The sequence below is a fragment of the Artibeus jamaicensis genome, unplaced genomic scaffold (genome assembly GCF_021234435.1).
Source record: "Artibeus jamaicensis isolate MK-2021 breed Jamaican fruit bat unplaced genomic scaffold, CSHL_Jam_final contig_851, whole genome shotgun sequence".
Classification (NCBI taxonomy): Eukaryota; Metazoa; Chordata; class Mammalia; order Chiroptera; family Phyllostomidae; genus Artibeus; species Artibeus jamaicensis.
In genome coordinates this window covers 3,143,410-3,160,174 of record NW_026521986.1, presented here as the reverse complement: position 1 = coordinate 3,160,174, position 16,765 = coordinate 3,143,410, and the positions used below count along the sequence as shown (strand labels likewise).

The following is a 16,765-nucleotide window of genomic DNA, read 5'->3' as shown; positions in this document are numbered from 1 at the left end:
CATGATATTACACAGACACAGCCACTGGAGAAGGACTACTCTGTCCACTACCCCAGAGCAAACTGAGCATTTCACTCAAAGTCCTGCAGAATTTGTCCCTTTAAGGGATATGCCTTTTCAGTTCATCTCCCAGCACACTTACATAAAACCCAAACTCCAGACATAATGAATTACTCTGTATTTTAGAAATATACCACATAACTTCATGGCTCTATGTTTTATTCACTTTGTTCTCTCTGCCTCTAGTGAGCTCTATCCTTGTTCTCTCAAAAATTCTGTCCTTAAAGGCCCAGCTAAAAATCCACTCCTCACTGCCCTCCTCCTCTCAAAATTAGTCTCTTTACCCTCGCTACTCCCATCCCCTGTAAAGTATTTAGTTACAAATGTCTTCTCTCTCCCAGTAGCTTTTATACTCATTAGAAGCAGAGACCCCAATCTACTCATCTTTTTATCCTTCAGTACCTGATGTAATACCTTGTACTTCATGAGGATTCAATATTCATAAATACTCCAAATATTCATAAATATTTGGAAAATGAATGATCCTTCAGAAATGTTGACTACCTATCATCAACCGTTGGTCACTATATAATAATGGAACACCTCCTCTACAGGGAAGATAACTTTAGAGCCTTTCTTAATGTTGCCAGTACCATTACCAGTACCAGTACTGCTATAATACTGCTAATAATACTCATACTACTATAAACTTTCTGAAATGGAAAGAGCCTACCAAGAAACAGTGACATGGCCTCCCCTTTATCTTTCAGACAGGAAAAGTCAGCTTTGAGAAAGAAATCACCATTCTTGGTGGCGACACCATTAAATATATTCAAGCAAGTGTAACGTTTTATGCTGGACCAAATTTTCTTCAGGACACTAAAATGGCAAAACATTCTCATATACTCTCCTCCTATTTTGGGCCAGGAAGGAAAAGATACAGAAACAAACAGCTTGGTTGTGACTCTCACACAATCTCAGCCTCGACTCTGTTTTCCCAAATTACAGCACAGCTTTAGACTGCCTGTCAGCACAGCAGACTCGATGTTCACAGAATGGCAGACATAAGAAGGAGAAGCAAGTATTAACCAGTTTGACAAATAACTTGGCAAAACCAGTGCTCTAAGGTTAGATCTACACTTCCTCCACTCTGGTGTTCCATCGTAGCTGACCACGTTTGAGTCAGACTTCCAGGCCACTTTGAACTGCTGCCAGAATGAGCTCCAAGGCTCAGCCCGCTAAAGGAATCCAGAACCTGGTGTTGGATTTCATTCTGGTCCTAGAGGAATCTTCTCCTGGAGCTATAGAATACCAATCTAGCTCAGGCTACAGACAGCAACAAAAGGTCACTGTTGCTTCTACATAATCTGTTGAACTTGGTGCTCTGGAGGCACTATACAAAAGACATGTGGGGAAACCCAATATGTAGTTTTTCAAATCAATGCTCTATATTTGATAGATAATACACCCAAAGAAGACTGTATGATCTGAACTTGGATAGCCCTAAAATATAGACAAATGAATTTTCCTTAGGTATATATCAACTGAAAAGATTCTTACTTTGTACGATCAGGAGGAAGATAACAAACATGTAACAAAAATTAATGATGCCTCAGGTGCTTTTTGGCACTTCTTATGTTGTTTAATCCTCACAACAACCCTCTCCACTTTTTATAGTTAAATAGCTAATAAATGGCAGTGCTAGGATTAAACCAAAGTCTAGCTCGCTGATCCCAAGTCCACATCCTTTCCACTAAACCACACTACCTCCTGTCTTCTTCCCTTTGATAAATATGCTTTTAAAACTTAAGGCACTAAATGCAATGTGGTATCCTGGACCAGATCTTGGAACAGAAGACAGACATTAGTGGAAAAACTGGTGAATCCAAATAAAGTCTACAGTTTAGTTAACAGTATTGCATCAAAATTTGTTTGGATAAATGTATCATTGCAATGTAAGATGCTAACAATTGGGGAAATTGGGTAGAAAATATATGGGAATTCTCTATACTCCTTTTGCAACCATTTTTTAAGTCAAAATTATTCTAAAATAAAAAGTAGATGTTTAAAAATTCAAAGAACATATGAAACTCAGGAATTGTCCCGAAGCTCAATATCTAACTGGGTATTTCCAATGGGATAGAAACACATGGTCTTTTCCATGATTATCATATTTTAATCCACCAGAGAAGTCAGTGCTAGCTTCTTTGGGGTTGTACGAAAGTAAATTAAGTACAAAATCAAATGGCATCTTGGTTGACCAGCAATAAAAAGCAGCCTGTCCATGAAAAAGGAAACTTACCAAGTTCATCATAATAGCAGGTGACCTAAGCAGCTGCTTTTTAGTATGCTGAAGTAGGCAGTTATGGGTAACTGGGAAGCAGAAACAACACAGGCCACCCCGAAGTAAAGGTTAGGATGATGTCATTAATATGCTGGATTTTGAGAAAAAGCACCAGCAAGTGGACTCAACTGGCTCACAATAATCAGTGAAGCAGAGATGCGTTCATCCTTTTCTGACCTGAGATCTTTTATTAAAACCATGAAGGAAAGAGGCATAACTGCAAACAGCAGCAGTCTCCACCCCAGGCACTTCACCTCAAACCAGAGGGCAGGCAGTCTTCCATCTGTCTGTGCTGTGGAAAGAGCTGCTGATCCTGCATTGATCTCCTCCAAGACACCTGCACATGGACATGGTGTTTCTACCAGGAATATCATCTCCAAAGAATTACTCATACACTTGCATTTTTAAAAAATGGTCACACAGAAGACTTACATTTACAGACTGTTATCTAAATCTAAAGCTTGGATCTCTTCCACCCTACTCATTCAAGATAAACGTGGTTAAATAGTCTATATGCTTAGGTTCAACTCAACTGGATTGCCAGCCCTTCATGTGACTTAAGATGAAACACATTTTTTGAAGGCTTTTTGTTTTTGTATTGTCATTGGGCTATTTATACCCCTTCTTTTAAGGTTCCAAGCATTTTTTCCTCTTTGGAATTTTAATTTACTGTAAATGCTTCCCCCTTAGAACATTCCCAAGTCCCATTCTATTATTGATCCTTTTAAATACCCTTAATAAAGAAGTCATGGGGGGGTGGAAAAGGGGAGTAGGGAGATAGGGAAACTTCTGAGTCGTCCTCTTTGAAATTCTGTCCTCTGAATGCTGGGGGGGGGCGGGGGTCTCTTTGTTGAGAGTTTCACATTCGGACCTTTAGGTCACACAATTAATATTCCCTATGGAGTCGCAGAGACTGTCTTTGAAAGAGTCTCTTGTCCAGTTTTCAGGCCACATTAGGTAATTTCCCGCCCAGGAACACGGCCTGAAAAGAATGTCGGTGTTCTCCTTCAGGTATAGGTGCCCTGGGGGTCAGGGGGGAGAGGGAAAGGCAAGGGGTGGAGTGGGAGGCGGGTGATTGACAGGGATAGAAACGGTGTCTCCTCCTTCCTCTGAATGTGAAATAGCCAATGGGGTGGCGCGGCCCGGCCGGCCCGGCCGCCAGTGCCATATAGTATGCAGCAGCCCGAGGAGTCACGTTGGGGGAACGGCAGAAAGCAGCTATCCTTTTACACTACTTTGCTCTAGCAGCTATCTTAATGGTGACTGCGTGGCCGGGGGGAAACCTGATCGGCCAGATCCAGCCGAAACCGGGAGGGAGGGAGTGGGCTTTCCGGAGGGGGGGAGGGGGGAGGGAGACGAAGAAGGAGGAGTAAGAGAGGGGGAAAGAAAGAGGAAAAGAGTGCGAGGGAGTGAGGGAGGGAGGAAAATAAACAACAAAAAATGTCCTCTTCCTCCCCCACCGGGCAGATCGCAAGTGCGGCGGACATCAAGCAGGAGAATGGGATGGAAAGCGCCTCGGAAGGGCAGGAGGCGCCTCGAGAAGTGGCGGGGGGCGCGGCGGCTGGGCTGAGCCCCCCGGCTCCAGCCCCTTTTCCCCTGGAGCCGGGGGACGCGGCCGCCAGGGTGAGCGGAGAGGAAGGGGCAGTGGCGGCGGCGGCCGGAGCGGCAGCGGATCAGGTACAACTACACTCGGAACTTCTGGGCAGGCACCACCACGCCGCAGCTGCCGCCGCCGCGCAGACCACACTGGCCTTCTCGCCCGACCATGTCGCCTGCGTGTGCGAGGCGCTGCAGCAGGGGGGCAACCTGGACCGCCTGGCCCGGTTCCTGTGGTCCCTGCCCCAGAGCGACCTGCTACGTGGCAACGAGAGCTTGCTGAAGGCGCGGGCGCTGGTGGCCTTCCACCAGGGCATCTACCCCGAGCTCTACAGCATCCTCGAGAGCCACAGCTTCGAGTCGGCCAACCACCCGCTGCTGCAGCAGCTCTGGTACAAGGCGCGCTACACCGAGGCCGAGCGAGCCCGCGGCCGGCCGCTGGGCGCCGTGGACAAGTACCGGCTCCGCAGGAAATTCCCCCTGCCCCGCACCATCTGGGACGGCGAGGAGACGGTGTATTGTTTCAAGGAGAAGTCGCGCAACGCGCTCAAGGAGCTCTACAAACAGAATCGCTACCCCTCGCCTGCTGAGAAGCGGCACCTGGCCAAGATCACCGGCCTCTCCCTCACCCAAGTCAGCAACTGGTTCAAGAACCGGCGGCAGCGCGATCGGAACCCCTCTGAGACCCAGTCCAAAAGGTGAGCGCCAACTTTCCTTCTTCTCCCCCTTCCTCTCCCCCACCCCCTTCCCAGCTTTCTTTTCCTCCTGGCGCTCGCAAACATGGCGCTTACCTTCCCCACCAGCCTGGTCCGGCTGCCCACCTCTCCCCGCCCCCACCTCTCTCCCCGACCCGGGAAGGGGGGGCAGCGGTGGCTAAGGGCGGGGAACCTCTCTTCTTACCCTCCCCCCCCAAGAAGTTTCTCGTCGACCGCCCAGGTCTCAGTCCCCGCCCCCACTTCGGCTGGTCACTGCTGCCCTGTTTCCCACCCCCATCCCGCTGGCTTTGAAGTTGCCACTCTCTTCCCTGTTCGGTGTGGCTGGGGGGAGGTCGAAGAAGCGTGTGTAGGCGCGGGAAAGGCCGCTCTCGCTGACGCTGGAAGCCCGTGGAGGTTGCCAGCGCCGGCGGGGTCCGCACCTCCGCGGAGTAGTACCCTCCGGCCCCGCGCCCGCGTGTCCCCGACCCCCAGGGTGCCGCCGCGCCCCCACCTTGCACAAGTCTACGCAGGAGGTCGCTTGGCGGCTCTAGAGGGAAAAGAGTGTTGGTAGGGGCTGGAGGCGCAGAAGGGGGTCTGGGTCGTCGAGGTTTTATATGACAGAGTTAATCATTCACTGTGCCCGCCGTGGCTCCCTTCGTGGCTGCGGCAACGTGGGGTGTTGGTGCAGCTCGGCTCTGCGGTGTTTTGAAACCTGATTCTGAACTCCTTCGGATCGGATTTCAGTGCCGCCGGCGTTGTGGGGCAGGAGGACTGGAGGGCTGCTTTCTGGACCCCCGGAACCCGGCGTGGCTCCCTCCTCGTACGGTGGTTGGGGGCAAGCGCGGGCTGGCTTTAGGAGGACATCAGGGAGGAGTGGGGGTGTTATCAACTGCGCACCTCCAGAGCGCCCACCCTGGCGGGTTTGAACTTTTTGACTGGCAGGTATTTTTTCCACAATCGGTAGAATATAATTGGGTTTCCCATCTCTTTTGTACGTCCTCCTGAGTTAGGCAGCGAAGGGAAAGTAAGGAGAAGGTCGCCTAGACATGGTGTCTCCAGCCCTACGGGAATAGGAGAGAAATAATCTGAATGCTTCTCTAAGGTTCTGCTCAGGGAAGGAATCCGGGAGCGTACCCCGCCGGGCCGAGGTGATCACCCGGCGCATTCCAGAACCCGTAGCTGCCCGCCCCTGCCCCTGCCCCTGCCCCTGCGATGGGGCCCGACGGCTCCGATGTTTCTAACCCCAGACAGGGAGGCAGGCGCTGGACCGGGTCCGGCCTCGCGGTAACCAAAACAAAACGCGCACTGCGACTTGAGTGCACCCTTCCGCAGGCCTGCAAGAGACTCAGAGAAGGCGTGTTGGTAACGCCACCCCATCTGCCCCCTGCGCCCGTTTCAGGCGGCGGATCCCGTCGCTCTGAGCCCTGACAGAATCCGGGCGACTGAGGGCAGAGGGTGGGGAGCGGGCCGGGGGCGCAGGCCGATTGCCCTGCAGCCTCTGCTCCCCAGCAGGGCGCGTTCCCCGGGTCTCCACCATATTCTACCTGCTTCGCCCACCCCCCAAACCCTACACTCCCGCCCCCTCGACCCCACCCCCGCCCCTGTTGCCTGATGTAGGCCCCTCTCCGGATCTACCTCCCACCAGCACCCCCGGTGAGTCACCCTCGCAGACGGCGGCGGCGGCTCAGCCTCAGCTCGTAAATCAAAGCGATTTCTGCGCTCTTAGCCCCGCAGCCCAAAGCCCGGGTAATCCCCTCCCCTCGGCTTGAATGCAAACCGACCGCTGGGCACTGCCGGGATGTTGGATCTACTGCTAGGCCAAGTCCTGCCGTGTTTCCAAACTGCCAATGTCCTACTCACCATTTCTCCCCCGCCCACCTTAAGACCAAATGGGAAACCCCACCACTTTCCTTCCCCGGATTGTTGTTCCTCCGAAATTGAGAGGCTGAGGAACACACATAGCCCTGTCTGGAACAGAGGGACCGAGGGTGCAGGGGAGGGGTCTGATAGTTACTGGGCAGCTGAGTGATCCACCCTTCCCCTCCCACCTCACCAGGGCACTGGATGGCCTATGCTAAAAAAGCCCCTGTAGCTTCCTTAGAATTCAAGGGAAGCTGCACATAACAGTTCTTGGGTTGAAAGTGCCTTTCCTAAAGGCCAGCCACTTTGTTCAGTGAAAGAGTTGTCAGTCTGGTGGAGTAGAAGTTTGGGAGCAGGTGAGAAAATAATCACTTGTTAACTAACTGGCAAACAAAACAGAACACTTTCTCCCTCCTGCTCCTTTGGCGGTTTGATTTACCTTCAAAATTACACTAATCTGAATTGGTTTGAAGGAAGGGGAAGGAGTACCCAAACAGGAAAGACTGACCTTATTGAATAAGGTTTTTTTTTTCCTATAGTGTTTATAGATAGTGGCACATTTAACAGGAAAAAATAACATCAATGCTATAGAAACAATTCCATAAATCCTATTCGTTAAATTTACATCTTCCCAGATTGTCTGGTTAGAATCTCCTGAAAGGCCTTATAGCTTAAACAGGACTAAAAGATTTCCTGCTGTGCTTTTCCTCAAATGCTGCCTTCAGTGGGGTTAGAAGCTTCTTTTACAAACAAATGGCACAATGTAGAATGTCAGCCCTGTAACCTTAATGTCTTGATTTCCCTCTCAATACAGTGAGTCAGATGGTAATCCCAGCACTGAAGATGAATCCAGCAAGGGTCATGAGGATTTGTCTCCTCATCCACTCTCCAGTTCATCTGAAGGTGTCACCAACCTCAGTCTTTCCAGTCACATGGAGCCAGTATATATGCAACAAATTGGAAATGCTAAGATACTCAGCCCTTCTGGAGTTCTGTTGAATGGAAGCTTGGTACCTGCAAGTACTTCACCTGTCTTCCTTAATGGTAATTCTTTCATTCAGGGACCGAACGGAGTTATCCTTAATGGATTAAATGTGGGAAATACACAGACAGTGTCATTGAACCCACCCAAAATGGCATCAAACATTGTGAGCAATGGTATATCCATGACTGACATACTGGGCTCTACCTCCCAGGATGTGAAGGAATTCAAAGTTCTCCAGAGTTCTTCAGCTAACTCAGCAGCCACCACCACCTACAGTCCCGGTGCTCCTGTGTCTTTTCCTGGACTAATTCCCAGCACTGAGGTGAAAAAAGAAGGCATTCAAACAGTGGCTTCCCAGGACGGAGGCTCTGTCGTGACTTTTACTACACCAGTGCAAATTAATCAGTATGGCATTGTCCAGATCCCCAATTCCGGAACAAACAGCCAGTTTCTTAATGGGAGCATTGGATTCTCTCCATTGCAGCTGCCTCCTGTTTCAGTGGCAGCTTCACAAGGTAAAAGTCTCATTTGGTACTATAATGCACCAGTAATGTTTCACCAGCTGCTGTACATGAAGCATTTGGTGAGAGCTATGGATTGATGTTCAGGTACCCTGTTGACTGCCATAGCTACGCAATTGCTTTTATTTGTTTCTCCTTCACAACACTCATGAAATATCCAGCCTGCTTGGTTCTCTGGCATCATGGGGATGGGCTTTTATTTTCATAACAACTGAATGGAAAAATACGATTCATAGCAAGTGTTGCCAGGTCTACGATTATAGAAATACAATAAGTTAATTGGTGCTTACAGAATAACCCATTGCTTGACGTTTTAAGATTAAAAATTAATAACATTGCTAAGAACACAAAATTAGTGGAGCAATTGGTAAGAATGTGTGCACTGTACCTACACATTATTTATCTGACCAAAAAGTGTTCTAGGAAAACAAGATTAGATGAGCTGTGTTTGATTCATGTTCCTCCTTTAACTAAGACTAACAGACCTAAAGGAAAACCGGAAGAATGTGTGATTGGTTGTCTGTTGCTCTGCATGTGTATTCGACTCCTAAATGTGCAGGTTTATTAGTGAAAGGAACTGAAAAGCCTTATTTTATAGGTTTGTGTCGTTAACTAAAGACAGTCTGCTAAAGAAAGCACTGATCTAAAATTTGAGAAGCCAGAGCCCAATATGGGAGTCCTTTACTGACTTTAACTAAATCTGGATGGTTTCTGTGTCAGTTTTTTCTATATAGAAACAAGAACGGTTAGACTAGCAGGGGAAGTTGTATATCCCCTTGAATTTAGGAGTGCAAGGTGTTAATGCATGTTGGCCTTCTGCAGAGAAATCTGAAAGTCCAGATTGCTTTTTACCAATGCAGAATAAGTCATTGTTTGCCTTAAAGATAGCTTCCTACAAAATGGTTTTATTTTTAAAGATCAGTTTATGCACAACTTTTTTTAACAACTGTGATCTACTTCAGTTTATTTAAGGCATTAATGGAAAAAAATGTTAGAGAGTAAATTTCATTCTGTACACTTGCTTTCCTTTAGGTAAAATGCTGGTGAAAACACAGCAGTCCCACAGTGTGCTGTTGTTTTTTTTTTTTTCTGTGTTCCAGGTTATGGAAAGGACTAAGCTAAGTCACTGTCCAACATGGGACAAGGATATGAATACCAGAGGGAAAGCCAAAAGGCTTAATTTTACAATAATTTAATGAGGATCTAATTCCTTTTCTCTCTTTGGGACATTTCTAAACAGTGTGCAACATTTTAGAGAACACATTTGACCGAAAAGCCTGGTATATAGATTGAGGGAAGAGAAAAGCAGAAATACTTCTCATATGTAATCTTAAAAAGTGCTGCAGTAGAAACTTATTGCAAACTAATGGCCAATTTTTAAAATGGGGCATTTAATGTGAATATGAACAGCATTTTCAGTTTAAAAAGCTAAGCTCAAATGACAGAGCTGTCAATCCTTACACTGTCTGGGTGACTTGAAGGCTTAAATTTAACCATGTGAGTCCGGGAAGCAATGTTTCTTTATAGTAGTTCTGTATTGCAGTTCTTAACAAAGCATTTGGGGATTCAGCCTTTCTCAAAAATACCTTGACCACAAAGATATCTTTCTATATAGTTGGCATTTATATGGAGAAGCAGAATACCTACATCTTTTACTCACTTTATAATCTGAGAAAATAAGGTTTTTTTCTTATTTGACATCATTGCAAAGTTATACTTTGCATCTGTATCATGTTTCAATTGGATTTAACTAATTTTTAAATTTATCATTCAATTTATAATTTAATTGCAGTTATATTTAAATGACAAGTTACATCTGCTTTTCTCTCTTCACTTACATATGTTATATTTTCTACACACTCAAAAAGACTATTTATATTCAATGGCAGTTGGGGAAAATGTCACATCTATTGTTATTTATGGCTCTATCAAAAAATAACTTTTATTCACATATACATTGACAATTTTACAACCACTAACAAGAAAGTAAACATATATCTCAGATGTTTTTTGCTATAGTTAAGTAGCCAAGAGGAATTTTAAAGTATACTTAAGTTGAAGTTAAACGTTTTCAAATAAAAACTCTTTTCATTTATTTGGCCTAGAACAAACATTTGTGTTAGGGAAGAGCCCAAACAAACATAGAAATGTTTTTCTTAACACCAGTATTTCCATGATGGATACTTTCAGGTGGTGTTTTTGTTGTTGTTTTTTGGGGTTTTTTTTTTGTTTTTTGTTTTTCCAGTTCAAATATACTGTGCATGTATGTTTTCATTTGAAAGACATTCCTTTGCATTGGGGTGTTTAAAAATGTTTAAAAGACATAAAAATTCCTGTGACACTTAATTATCAATGTAGGTGGCAATATAATCACAAATTATTGTAGTAATTCAAGAACACAAATGTTTTAGGTGCATTCCCTTTACTCTTGGGCTATTTTCTCAAAATGATTAGGAGCTCACTGGACATCTAATTCAAGAGCAGGGTAAATACTCCTTGGAAACTGTTGTCACAAAACTCCCCCAAGTCCACCTTTCCTTCATTGGCAAGATAATTGCTATCATTTCACTATGCCTAGTATGTAAAAACTCAGAAACACGAGGGTTTTATTTGATGGTGGGAGTGGGGTGAGGATCTGATTCATCTACATTGTCTGAGTTACCTGATTTGAACATCATCTCAGCTTTCTACTTATATTTCTTTTTCTACTCTTAGTCTCTGCAGACCATACCAGTGAGGGCCTCAAAAGATTCAAACCTTTTAAAGAATTATTAGCTCTAGTTCTTTATATTAATCTATATTTTTAAAAGCACATTTTATTAATTATCATTAGTTCTTCCTATCACTACTATACTGAAAATTCAGAACTGGCACATGAAAGAAAAACAAAACCTACTGGATGTTTTGTTAACTTGACATTACTTTATGGTTAGCTTGTCAAAAATTTTCAACTTGTCTGTACAGGTTTATATGGTTCACTTTAAGCCCCAGGGTAAGTCATTTTATGCAGTATTTTCTGCATTTCCATTTATATTTTATGCGAGTTACTGAACTTGTCCTGAACAAAGGCATTTTATTTTGATTTGTGTTTTCTAGTTCTGACTGCCAGCGCTAGCAGTAACCATCAACTCATTGAAAGATAAATTGGGATCTATATGGAAAATAACAAATAGTTTTTATGAACCAGAAACTCGACTAAAATTAGAACTTGGAAAGATTTTTTTTCACACTTGGTTTCTAAACTAATAGTTCTCACTCCCACTTGGTCATCAGAATTCCTCAGGGAGTTAAAAACACACCTGTTCCAGGACAGAGCCCAATTCTTAGGAGTGGAGCCTGGGAATTCGTAGTTTTACATGCAGGTGATTCTACTGAACCTGAGAAAAATCATGTGTGTAGAAAAGTAATTCTTTTCTGTCATTATCAGTTTTAATCAATGATAATGTGTACCTTTTTTTTTTTTTAGGTAATATTTCTGTAAATTCAAGCACTTCAGATGGGAGCACATTTACAAGTGAGTCTACCACAGTCCAGCAAGGAAAGGTTTTCTTAAGTTCTCTTGGGCCCAGTGCAGTGGTGTACACTGTTCCTAATTCAGGGCAGACCATAGGATCTGTTAAACAGGAGGGTTTGGAGAGGAGCCTGGTATTTTCTCAGTTGATGCCTGTCAATCAGAATGCACAAGTAAACGCAAACCTGTCTTCTGAAAGTATCTCGGGGAGTGGCCTTAATCCACTAGCCTCCTCGTTAGTCAATGTATCCCCAACTCACAGTTTTCCGCTGAATCCGCCTACCCTGCTACATCCCACTGAACTAAACCCCGACATTGCTGATAGCCAGCCCATGTCCACACCTGTGGCAAGCAAATCTACTGTGACATCTGTCAGCAACACTAACTATGCAACTCTTCAGAACTGCTCCCTTATTACTAGTCAAGATCTATTGTCTGCCCCAATGACCCAAGCTGCCCTTGGGGAAATAGTTCCTACAGCTGAAGACCAGGTAGGTCACCCCTCCCCAGCAGTACCCCAGGATTTTGTCAGAGAACATCGGTTGGTTCTACAATCAGTAACCAACATAAAAGAGAATTTCTTAACAAATTCAGAGAACAAAGCTACAAGCAACTTAATGATGCTGGACTCCAAATCCAAGTATGTCCTAGAGGGCATGGTTGAGACAGTCTGTGAAGACCTGGAAACAGACAAGAAAGAGCTTGCCAAGCTCCAGACTGTCCAGTTGGATGAAGATATGCAAGACTTATAAACTCCCACCCCCCTTTTTTTTTCCCTCTGACATCAGTGAGCAAATCTTTTCACGAAGCCCTGAGGACATAAAGCATTTTCCCATTTAAAGGGAAACTCTAGTTTTGCATATAAATGCATTCGAGAGACTGGGTTGATCTACATGAAGATCACAGTGAAATATACAGAAGCAGAACTGTGTTACTGCAGCCTTTTTCTTCACATATGTTCTCTCTTAAACAGATGGAGACAAAGGAATGAGATGGAATATGTCAAGTCAAAGTGTATCATTTGGTTGACTTAATATAATTCTGAGGTCAAATGGAACTTGATAGTTTTTTAAATTAAAAATGTATGCACCTAACAAAATTAAATATCATTGCAGAGCATTAGAAACAATACGGTTCTTTTTGTTTACTTTTATTCCATGGGCATTGATAAGGTTAAGTAGCGTAAATGGTACTGGACACTATTCTGAAGCTGTATTTTTAAATACATGCATTTCTGTTTTTCAGCATTTTTGTGAAAGTCTTGGTTTCTCTCTACACATTTCCAAATGTGATTGCTGATAGTTCTGTGTGGCTGAGAAAGTTTGCAACTCCACTAAAAACTATGAAACAAATTTCAGTATGAGTGTAAATATATTAGTCCTATAAGCAAGGATTTGAGTGATTACAGTGAATTTTATTTATGCTATATATGTCTCTCTTATACTTCAGACACTACGAACTGAAAAGAAAAATGTTTTCTTACCGTTTAATTTATTTTTATTCTTTAACAGGAAGTGAACCTAGTTATTTCCAACGGAGTTTTACTTTTTGTAGGATTTTTAAAGTGATAATTTTTATCAGGAGTCTGTTTAGCTCAATATTAATAACACTGAAACAGTAAGTCCAGCTCCCAATACTGGAATTTTGGTACTTTTTTTCATATCTTTGCTCTTTATTTTAGCAGCACTCTGATTCATTTGAATATGTTTTATATAGTATTCTATGTGCCTTTTTACCTTGTGGCCTTTTTATTATTCTTACTAAGGTACAGAAGTGTCAACAGAAGCACTGACGGCTCTTTTCTACTATTCGAACAGGGTTAATTTCACACAGAATTGCTTAAATCTGAAGAACTTAAGTTTTACTTTTATTATGTATAATGTTTGTGATGCAGGTGGATGAGCAGCTAATTATTGTTAACACTTTTCATTACAGTGAGAATAACAATTATAGATTACCATATAGAAACAATTCTCTAGGCTACAAAAGCAACCATTTTAAAGTAAAGAAAAAATATGTAGTAGATTCTATTGAGCAAAGTTCTATCCTGTCGAAACTTTGTTCTAAATGTTTTGAATCAGTTGTTATACTCTGACACATGACTGTTGTTTGCACTATATCACGTTCTCTTTAAAAGTCAGTTTTTTGGGGTTTCTGTAAAGCTCGTTTGATAACGTCATGAGCTGTGGTTATAGTTTTTATCAGGACTCTGAACACTAGTTGTAAGAATGCAAATACCTTTATGTAGTGAGTAAAGTTGCTGGTCTCTGAAAAGCAAGAAAAGTGGGAAAATGATCTCTTCAGAGATAACTTAAAGATGTCACCACATCTTGCTTTCTTTAAGGTGGACCCTTTCTTTAAGAACACAGGGTCCACCTTAAATCTCCATGTGCTGAGATGTTGAAATAAGGGCAGTAGAGGATTTCACTTCTATCCTTATTTTCAAGTGGAACTTGCAGGCATGGACGAAGAGCCCTATGAAGAATTCTTCTATCATTTTGATAAAGAACTTAGATCCCATTTTTTATAGAATTGGCGGGTATTCCTAAACTGCTGAAACTACATGTTTTTAATTTTGTTCTTTTACAAAGCCAAGTGTTTTAGAGGTTTCCTCCACTCCACCACTACTTATATAGCTTGTTTTTTTCTTTGGGTGTGTGCTGATCATGTTACTGAGATTGATTACATGGTGTGGTTTACATGAAAATGATGTTTTCCACTTGATTGCTGCAGATATCAGAAGTTTGTTAATTATTTAAAAATACCCATTCAATAAGGGAGGTTGGAAGGTTTTAAAAGTTATATATGTTATATATACATATATATAACTGGAAAAATTTTCTGTCTTCCAAAAATATAATAAACCTCTTATATTCACAGTTCTTCCTCTTTTTTCCCTTAAGAAAAAGAAAAGATAGCACAAAACTTAAGACTTACCTAGGAAACTCATTCATACTCCCAACATTATACCCCTACAATTACTCCAGTAATTATACCCCTACAATTACTCCAGGTAGCTACACAATATACCAGGTAAGAATCAATGCACATTATAAAGAACTTACTGTTCTTTCCTATTCTTTCAGTAAAATGTGGGCCAGTTGATATGTAGCCCATATATATGTGAATGAAATAAGATACACCCATGATCTCCATGCACAGAATTGCAATGTCTTTGCAATACCAAGGGCCAGACTCAGAACCCTTGGAGTTCATGTGGCAGAATTTCTCTTTTACATAAACCAATGCTTGAAGATGCTGCAAATTACCCTCTAATGATCCCCCACAGAGGAATCAGAATAGGGGTAAATAACTCTGTTTAAGAACTCTAACGCCTGTGGCTGGCTGGGATTTTCAGTGTGAACCTAACTATGCACTCTATCAGCCAGAATTTGCCATTTAGCTCTTAGTTAAATCTAGCAAAGGACGGTTTATTGTTTAAACAGAAGGTGCATTTGTTCCTCAGTCAAGCAAGAGCACCTACATTGTACTGCTCTCTGTAGCTCATGTATATTTATAGTAATGAAAAACTGAATTGTACACGTTTCAGTGCTTTTCTTGCATTATGAAAGGCAGGTAGACGTTATAGCCATAGATAAAAATCTGTAGTTAAATTGCACACTGACTTTAAATCTCCTTGTATATGCCCTTACATCTTGCATGTTGAACATTGGATTGTGGGCGTGTATTGCAGCCTGCCCTGCTACATTAGACAAGTGTGCCTGAGTAGCCAGAAGTTCTTCATTCTTTCAAATGTTTCTGACAGATCATCTCATCCTAAAAACATAAACAATTCAGGAAAACTGGGCAAGGGGGATAATTACATTTTATAAAAGATGTTTCAAGTCTTCCAAGAACTTAAGATAATCAGAGCCTAACATTTGTTTTGTATCTAATTGATACATCACATTAATATTACAACCATACCTTTTATTAATCAAAAGTATACAGCATGTGACTCATTTGGTTTTCAGGGTTCTCCAAAAAGTTTATTCTTTAATTGCATGTACTGTATGTTTAGAAGCAACCAGTTACATACTCAATATGGTTTTACTGTGCCTTACACAGAGAAGATCTATACAGAATGTATGTCACGGGATGGGGTAACAGAGTCTTTACTGCACTGTTAGGTGATGGCACACAGAGCATGTCCCAGAACATTTCTGTGCTTAATTACCCAACCAAAGAGCTCTAAAGTATGTATGTTGTACTGTAATAGGGGTTTATGCCTGGACAATTAAGTGTTTTGTTTGTTTCTGAAATGATGTGAACTTATTTTTCTAAACACTATGCTAAATAAACTTTATATTTATACATACCAGGTGTGGAAAGTTATTTTTCCCTGAAAAGGCAAAGAAGGAAAAGGAAGAAAACCCACACAAGCATTTTACTGGGTGGCAAATACAAGGACAAAAGGAGTCATTTTGGAAAAATTTGTTGGTCTCTGTACAAAATTATGCAATTCACTTAACCATACTGCATACACAGAGTTAAATGATGACAATTCATCCTCCTTAAAGGAAAGAAATGTGTCGTGTTCATTTTGGTATCCCAAAACCTAAATCTGGTACTCTAGAAGGTTTAATAAAACTAAATCAAAATGTCCAAAGATCTTTCCTTTCCAGTCTAGTTGAAAGAGCTCTGTGTAATCCACCTTCTAAAGCTCTCCCATTAGCCAGTCTGGTTGTTACCACAGTTGGGTCTACCAGTGGTTTGACAAAGTCATGGACAGAACTGCATTACTGAGTGTGTAGAAGACAGCCATGGTACAGTCTGGTCCTAATTTTAAAGTTACGTCTCCCACACTTGAAATGATTTTGTATAGCTCCCACGTTGAAAGGACGAGACCAGTAGTAAAGTAAAACTGCACAATTCTATTACAAAGCCATCAAGTGAATTTCAGATACTATGCCTAGATTTTTTATACTTGTCATTGAGTTCATTTATTTAGTTTACAAATTTTCTGTGTAGTTAAACCAATTAAAGTGAATAGTGCCTCAGTAAGTGAGTACAGGGTCAGAGTATTGTGGAGTGATTACATTTTATAACATCTTAACCAAACAAATATTTCAAAATACTTGACAAGGTCACTGACCTACTTCAAACATTTTTTGGCTCCTGGAAAACTTAGCAAATCAAATAAAACTCCTCAATGGGAATTCAAGACCTTCAGCTACATGATTATATCTCACTTTTCCAGTTTCTCTTAAGAAATAATGAATGTAGAGATTTACCTTTGCACATAACCATTGC

General features: G+C 42.4%; 1 protein-coding gene across 2 annotated transcripts; it reads left to right on the top strand.

Moving 5' to 3' along the window:
• The first annotated feature begins 3,527 nt into the window (after positions 1 to 3,527).
• On the top strand, positions 3,528 to 15,773 carry SIX4 (SIX homeobox 4). 2 transcript variants are annotated; one of them, XM_037132402.2, is made up of 4 exons: positions 3,528 to 3,603; positions 3,812 to 4,638; positions 7,310 to 7,995; positions 11,468 to 15,773. In XM_037132402.2, the coding sequence occupies exons 1-4, from the start codon at positions 3,601 to 3,603 to the stop codon at positions 12,262 to 12,264; spliced, it is 2,313 nt and encodes a 770-aa protein (XP_036988297.2). In that variant the 5' UTR covers positions 3,528 to 3,600; the 3' UTR covers positions 12,265 to 15,773. The 2 variants fall into 2 exon arrangements, with proteins under 2 accessions (XP_036988297.2, XP_036988296.2); XM_037132401.2 differs by lacking the exon at positions 3,528 to 3,603 and having other exon boundaries at positions 3,714 to 4,638.
• The last annotated feature ends 992 nt before the right edge of the window (positions 15,774 to 16,765 follow it).

Coding starts and splice junctions, on each gene's coding strand:
- SIX4 (XM_037132401.2), top strand. CDS start 3,785: ATGTCCTCTTCCTCCCCCACCGGGCAGATCGCAAGTGCGGCGGACATC. Junction 4,639..7,309: donor TCTGAGACCCAGTCCAAAAG/GTGAGCGCCAAC, acceptor CTCTCAATACAG/TGAGTCAGATGGTAATCCCA. Junction 7,996..11,467: donor TTCAGTGGCAGCTTCACAAG/GTAAAAGTCTCA, acceptor TTTTTTTTTTAG/GTAATATTTCTGTAAATTCA.